General features: G+C 56.0%; 1 protein-coding gene across 1 annotated transcript in view; it reads left to right on the top strand.

Annotated features, from left to right (window-relative positions):
* The window catches only part of MAP2K2 (mitogen-activated protein kinase kinase 2), a gene marked incomplete at its 5' end in the record, with an annotated part of 9,223 nt that overhangs the window by 874 nt on the left and 1,331 nt on the right, over positions 1 to 7,018 (top strand). Inside the window, 8 exon segments of the mRNA XM_010137528.1 lie at positions 1,249 to 1,395; positions 2,021 to 2,098; positions 2,506 to 2,557; positions 2,653 to 2,777; positions 4,079 to 4,292; positions 5,196 to 5,260; positions 5,872 to 5,933; positions 6,588 to 6,633. Coding sequence (XP_010135830.1) covers positions 1,249 to 1,395; positions 2,021 to 2,098; positions 2,506 to 2,557; positions 2,653 to 2,777; positions 4,079 to 4,292; positions 5,196 to 5,260; positions 5,872 to 5,933; positions 6,588 to 6,633 — 789 coding nt within the window.

The raw sequence follows: 7,018 nt of genomic DNA, 5'->3' as shown, positions 1-7,018 counted from the left end.
AACAGCCCCTCCCCAGCTTCCTGACCCCCCCTTGCAGCACTGACAGGCTGCACTAAGGTCTCCCCACAGCCTCCTCTGCTCCAGGTGAACCCCCCCAGCTCTCTCCCCTCTCCTCCCAGCAGAGGGTTCCACCCTCGGGTCACTCCTGGGGCTCCTCTGGCCCTGCTCCAACAGGTCCACATCTCTGCAGTGCTTCTTTCATGTGCCCATCTCTGAGCCTCCTGCCTGTCTCCAAGGCCTCCTCTGGGCAAGGCCGTGCTCTCTGCAACGGGTCCCTGGAGTCTGCAGCGCCTTGCGTGAAAAGCTTTTTCCAGGAAAGCTGGTTGGATGAACTTGGCTAAACTGGGTAGAAGCAGCTCTCTGGAGGATCCCAGGTTGTGACTGACAAGGACTGGAGGTGCCAGGGGGAGGGATGGGTTTAGCACACAGCTTCCTTGCCACCCAGGGTGGTCCCAAGCAGCTATGACAGTGGCTTCTTTCAGATGTGGGTTATGGGCCACGTCTTCTGATACAGAGAATGAGGAGATGCTTCGTCTGCCTGTCAGAAACGGCAGCGCTCAGCAAGAGCAGCGCAACCATCTTCTGCAGGGTGTGAGAGTCTCTGGTCTAACCCGCTGCTGGGTCGCTTCAGTGGCTCTCCGTGAGCAAACTCGCTTCTCTCAGTGGCCTCACGCAGAGCTGTGCTCTTGAGTCTTCCTGGGTGTTTGATTTGGGAGCGCTGGGTGTCACTGCATGAGATTGTTGGGAGCTCCGTGTTCAGAAAGCGAAGCGAGGGCGAGCTGAAGCGCTGCTGTCCCGCAGGGACCGGCCTTTGTAAGGCTGCGGGAAGGGTGGACGTCCCTGGGGTTGAGTGTCTTAGAGCTCACAGTACCAGCAACTCTTTTTTCTGACCCGCCCTCAGATTTTCTAGCCTCTGGCTTCGCTGTTACCCGCCTCTGCAAGGAGCCCTAGGAATAAAGCAACTCCTCTTTCACGTGCATAATATTTAGGTTTTTTTTGAACTTGCTGTGGTTTCCTTGATATCAAGCTCCTCTTACCCCACCTACACCACTCGTGAAAACGTTCCTGGCTGCTGAGTCAGAGCTGCAGCAAACTTCTCTCTTGTCTTTCCATTCTGTATCCTGTGAGGTCTCCATGTGTTTCGTGGCCAGCAGTTGCTCCAGCCGCTAACAGGCTGCACAGGCTCTGCCTCAAGTCTGTTTTTTTCCCCAGGTGTTATACAACAAATATTTCTTTCTTTCTTGGCAGCTGATTCATTTAGAAATCAAACCTGCCATCAGGAACCAGATTATCCGCGAGCTGCAGGTGCTGCACGAGTGTAATTCCCCCTATATTGTGGGTTTCTATGGAGCCTTCTACAGCGACGGGGAGATCTCCATCTGCATGGAGCACATGGTGAGTCCCCGCTCCTCTGCAAGCTGCTGCTCTGAGTCGCTTCTCCCTGAGGCTAAAAATTGCAGGTGAGACGCGTTGCAGGGTGCTCGCAGCCGTGGTGGCTCCTTGCTCAGGCCGCAGCAAGGTGGCTGTGCTCCTGGTTGGAGCCACACACTGCTGCGCAGGCACCGAAACGATGGAGATCGACTTTTTGGAAAGCGGAAGCAGAGGTTTGGGGAGTGGCCAGACGGAAATGTTGTAAACCCAGCGCTCTACAGAGCTCGCTGTGAGGCACAGTGTGCGTTTTCTGTGTTGTCACTCCTCCAGATCAGTGCTGACAGCATCGTCTTCACGTGTACCACTGATGGAAAGGAAGCCAAGAGCTAATAGCAAGAAGCAGAGCTGATAGAAGATAGAATTAAACCAGTTTTCAGTGAGAAGCTCAAGCTCTGATCACCACATATCTCCTTTTATTGCTGTAGAAGGAGCGTGCCCGATGCTGCATTGTTGCAGACAGCACAGCTGGGATGCCCTGGGCTGCTCCTGCACCGCTGGCCCTCCCTGGGCTCGCTGGCCCCTGCAGCCAGCTCCTCTGTTTTCCTGCCGGGCCGTGGTGTGTTGGTCACTTCCACGTTCTTTATTTTAGGATGGCGGCTCTTTGGATCAAGTGTTGAAAGAAGCCAAAAGAATTCCCGAGGAGATCCTGGGGAAAGTCAGTATCGCGGTGAGTTACGGCGGCTCTCCAGGCTCCCAGGAAGGAGTTGCTGGGCACGGCATGGGAAAATGCTCGTGTGGCCTTAGGAAGCTTCGTTTCCCCAGACACACTTTCCTGTTTCCACCTGGGGCGGGAGGGGAGGGGGGACACATTTTCCCAACTGGTGTCCATAGCTCCGACCCCTTGCATTGCACGGCTGGTGTTGACCTCTTCTGGAGAAGCTTTCTCGGGCGGTTGATCCAAGATCCGTGATGGACTTGGTGATGAATTGCAGACCTGGAAAGATGCGGACCCTGCAGGGCGGCTTTTCTCGCCCAGCTGCAGCGCGGCAGCCCCCAGCGTTTGCGCAGCATGTGCTGCTGAAGGCAGATACTTCCCCCCCACCCTTATCTCATCCTGTCTTTGGTTTCCTTCAGGTTCTGAGAGGCTTGGCCTATCTGCGAGAGAAGCACCAAATCATGCACAGAGGTGAGGGGAGGAATCTAAAAATAGCTGCCTGCAGTACCAGAGCCCTGTGTTTTATCTGGAGTCGTGTTTACACTGTTCTCTCTTGCTGTTGTCAGACGTGAAGCCTTCGAACATCCTGGTGAATTCACGAGGGGAGATTAAGCTGTGTGATTTCGGGGTCAGCGGGCAGCTCATTGACTCCATGGCAAACTCGTTTGTGGGAACTCGGTCCTACATGTCTGTAAGTTCCTTCCAGCTTTCGGCTGGGTTTTTGACATACTGGGTTCAGCTCGGCTCTGACAGAATCAGCCTGTAGTGTCCCAGCTCACCCCCGGTTTCCATCCTCGCCTGGATGCCCTGGTCCTGGCTCACGTTGGGGGTGAGCCTGGTGCTTCGAGCGCCGTCCTGTGCTGGAGGGGCAGACTGCTCCGTGTTCTCCCGAGGAGCTGGCGTCCTGTTGGCCCCAGCCCGTGCCTGGCTAACAGAATGCAGAGACCGGCAGGAAAAAACATTCCGGAGCCTACAAATATTTCTGGGTTTTATCTTGGCAAGTGTTTGTGGGTTCAAAACCATCTTCTCTTTCTGTATGCAAAGCTCTGTCCGAAACACGGAGTGTGAAGGGGATGTGGGTGCTGGTCCACGCACCTTCTCTGCTGCTTTGCTGTGCATGCTTGCTGGCAAAGTGGGGGGAAAACCAGTTTAGTGCAGCTGGGTTCTGGTGCAAGCTGTTGGGAAATGCAAGACAAACCGGAGTCAGCCAGCGAGTGACCTGCAGCCTGTGCCTTCCCTTTAAATGAGAGTCATCAGCCTTGGCTCAGCTGCAGGTACCTGGTGTCTGTGACAGGAAAACCACCTCCTGGCTGCCTCTGCGGTCCCAGACCCCTACCCCGAGGGTGGGTGGGGGTCTTCTCCCCACACCGCGTATAGTCATGGCTGGGAGCGAGCTGTGGGTTATTGGGGAAGCCATCAGAGCACCCGTCTGCGCTTCAGGCTGCCCCGCTCCTGTGTTCTGGGAATGGTTATCAGGTGCAGTTATAGTTAGACAGTGGCTATTTAAAAATAATCCCTCCTTTGCGCTCAGCCACCGGCTCGGAGCTGCCAGCACGGATGACTTGCAGTGGTTTATTTATTCTTCATTTTGATTTTTCTTTCGATGGTAAGAGCCTGGAGTGGATTTGCTGCTCCTCACATTCCTCTTGGGTATTAACAGGAACGAGCAGGGAAAAAAGGAATATTTGTTGATAAATGGAGTTCATGAGCTCTCAGCATCCAGAGAAACAGGTTCCTGCTCTATGCTCTAGACTCCTAAATGCTGCTCACCCGTAGCTGTCGATAGCTGCTCACAAGGGTTTTATGTGTGCCCGTGATCCGTCTGTTGCGTTCCCTTCGTACGTGACCCCTTTGGGACAGGCCTTTCCCTGGAGGGTGGGGGGCTGAGCTGGAGAGGCTGTCAGGGTATTGAGTCTCATCTGTTGCGTGATATCCCGACTGTGCGTGACGATGCTGCGTGTCACTGCGTGTTTCTGTGGTTTCTCCTTCCAGCCCGAGCGGTTGCAGGGCACCCACTACTCGGTGCAGTCGGACATCTGGAGCATGGGTCTGTCCTTAGTGGAGCTGTCGATCGGAAGGTACCCAATCCCCCCGCCAGACTCCAAGGAACTGGAAGCAATATTTGGCCGTCCTGTGGTGGACGGGGCAGAGGGAGAATCTCACAGCGTCTCGCCGCGGGCCAGGCCCCCAGGACGCCCCGTCAGTGGTAGGGGCTGTCGTATGCATTGGAAACCACATGCAGCAGTGGGGGAGAAGGGGTCGGGTTTTGTTCGGTGTGGCCGGGTTGGCCAAAGGCCGTTGTGGATGAGGTTGTGGCGGGGAGGTGAGTGTTTCCAGGCAGGCCGCTCTCTGCAGAGCAGATGGGGCCGGATGGATGCTCCAGCAGAATCTAAAATAGAGGTTTGTATTTCCTGGGAAGCTCAAGCAGAGTCCGGTCTCGCGTGGGGAGGTGGAGATTGCTCTGGGGACGCTGTGACCGAACAGATTCGCAGTGCCAGGTGGGCTCTGTTAAGGTTTGGAAGAGCTCAGTTCATCTGCCTGCCCTGGGCTCCCTTAGACCCTGCTGTGTCCCATGAGAAGGCTCAAAGCACACAGCAAAGCACCCTGTGATGGGGTCGGTGCAGGCTGTGGGGCTGAGGACCCCTCGAAGGAGATGTTTGAGGTACGCTGTCACAGATCCTGTTGCTCCTCAGGCTTTGCCCCTGCTGCCAGCAGGTTCCTTTCGAGCTAGAGGCAGCTTTTTGGGAAGAAGTTTGCTGGGACCTCTCATAGAAGCACCAAACCAACACGGGTTTGAAGGAGGCTTGGGCCATTTGCTTGGAAGCAGAAGGCTCTAGAAGCACTGCCAGCCTGCTGCAGCAGATGGTCTGGTGCTCTCCAAATGCTCCAAGCTAGGAAAGAAACCTGGACGATAGCCAAGGGGAAAGACACCTGAAATTTCAGAACACGTTTTGGTTTTCATTTGGTTTTGAGCCACGTGTCGGTGCCCAGGCGGGTTGCCTCTGCCTCTCCAGCAAAAGCCCCGCAGCACACGTGTGCTTCACATGGACCAAAGCCCCTCGCTGCCCCTGGGCGGCCTCTCACCCTGTTTTTGTCATCTTAACCACAGGTCATGGGATGGACAGCCGGCCTGCCATGGCCATCTTTGAACTGCTGGATTATATAGTCAATGAGGTGGGTGTTTCCTTCCTGTCAGCTCTGCCGGGGTTTCTCTGAGGTACCGCAGTGTCATGTCCCCTCTGTTGAGGCAGGGTGGGCTCTGAAACCTTTGCTTGAATGGGGGCTTTTTGACAGAGCCCCTTGAAGCTGCACTGACATCCTTCCCTCCTCCCCTGTTCCCTCTTCCCAGCTCTTTTAGCTCTCAGTGCTTAATTCCCAGGTTGAACTGTCCTACCAGACCTTTTAAGGCAGGGTCCGTCCCACCAGCAAGCGGAAATAGCAGCTTCCCCTGTCAGGGTGGTGGGAGTTGACCCCCGGGGCCAGTTTCTGGAGTGGCTTTGTCTGCTGTGGGCGTTGCCAGAGCTGAGATTCGCAAGGTTGGATCCACGACTGCAGTGCTGCAGTTTGGGTTTCGCAGATCCGGCAGCGATTCAGCGTGGGGTCCCCCCCACTGCCCATCGTGCTGGGGCCACAGTTTGCTGCCAGCTGCGGTAGGAAGCGGCGGGGGAGGAGGAGGAGGAGAGCTGCAGAGCAGAGCTTCCTGCAGCTCCTTACAGACCGAAGGTGATGGTCTTTTTTGACCCATTAACACACAGTGATGCAGAAAACCTTTCTTTTCTCCTCAGCCGCCTCCCAAGCTGCCGAATGGGGTTTTCACGCCAGATTTCCAGGAGTTTGTAAATAAATGGTAAGGATTTCTGCTTGGGGCCGAGGAGGGAGGGCCGTACGTGTGCTCCCTGACAGCTGCTGCTCCCCCCAGCATGTGCAGCGTGACGCAGCATTCCCCACGCTCCGTGGGTGATCCCTGGCTGTGCTGCGATCCTGCAGGGAACTCCTGCCTTGGGAGGGCTTGGGATAAAAGCAGTTTATTTGTGGTGAAGCTCAGCAGTATCCCAGCACCTTCTAAATCTAAGCCTGGCAGGGGGATGGTGGAGCAGATTGCTGGGGCTGTGAGTCACCCCGCAGCCTCGCCGGCACCGGGCCTGCGCCATCGACTCCCAGTTCTGATGCACTGGGGGACACCTGAAAACGCTGCCCCAGCTCCCATTAAATCACAGAGACTGGATGTGCCAAAAATCTCTTGTCCCTGCCAGGCGCTGGGTCCTGTTTTAGTTGCAAGGTGCGGTTCATCCATGCGGTCTGGAAGAGACGGATCCCGCAGCTCTCCCAAGGCGTGGGGCTGCGGGGAGTGACTCTTCCTGAGCTGTTTCCTCGCTGCCAGGCTCCAGGGAGAGCTGCCAGGAGCTTTCGGTGAAGCTGGAGACTTCTCCAGCCAGATAACCAGTTTCCCACAAGAAACATCTCAGTGTCGGTTTTGCCTCTCTTGTTCTTCTCATTTCAGCTTAATTAAAAATCCGGCAGAACGGGCAGATCTGAAGATGCTGATGGTAAGTGGGGAGAGCAATTTTCTTCCTACAGTGGGGTGGCACCAGATCTGCAACCTGCTGCCCCGTCCCTCTGTGCCTCTATTGCTCAAAAGACTGCGAACTCCCAGGCTGAGCTTAAGAGGAGCCAAACAGAGCCTGGGAGAGGGCGTGGCTCACCTTTGATTCAGAGGCAGTGATGGTATCTACCGTGCCGAGCCCGGCATGGGAACCACCCAGCTGCCCCGTGTCTGCGGAGCTGCCCGGGACAAACCTTTGCCTCCTGAGCAGGTGGAGATGAATGTATGGGCTGGACACGAGCCGGCAACGTGCACTCACAGCCCAGAACCCGCCGTCTGCTGGGCTCCTCCCCAGCAGCGAGGGCAGCAGGAGGAGGGGGGCGATCCTG

This window comes from Buceros rhinoceros, unplaced genomic scaffold (assembly GCF_000710305.1).
Source record: "Buceros rhinoceros silvestris isolate BGI_N320 unplaced genomic scaffold, ASM71030v1 scaffold8876, whole genome shotgun sequence".
Classification (NCBI taxonomy): Eukaryota; Metazoa; Chordata; class Aves; order Bucerotiformes; family Bucerotidae; genus Buceros; species Buceros rhinoceros.
The sequence above is the reverse complement of the archived record's forward strand: the minus strand, read 5'-3'. Positions and strand labels throughout refer to the sequence as shown.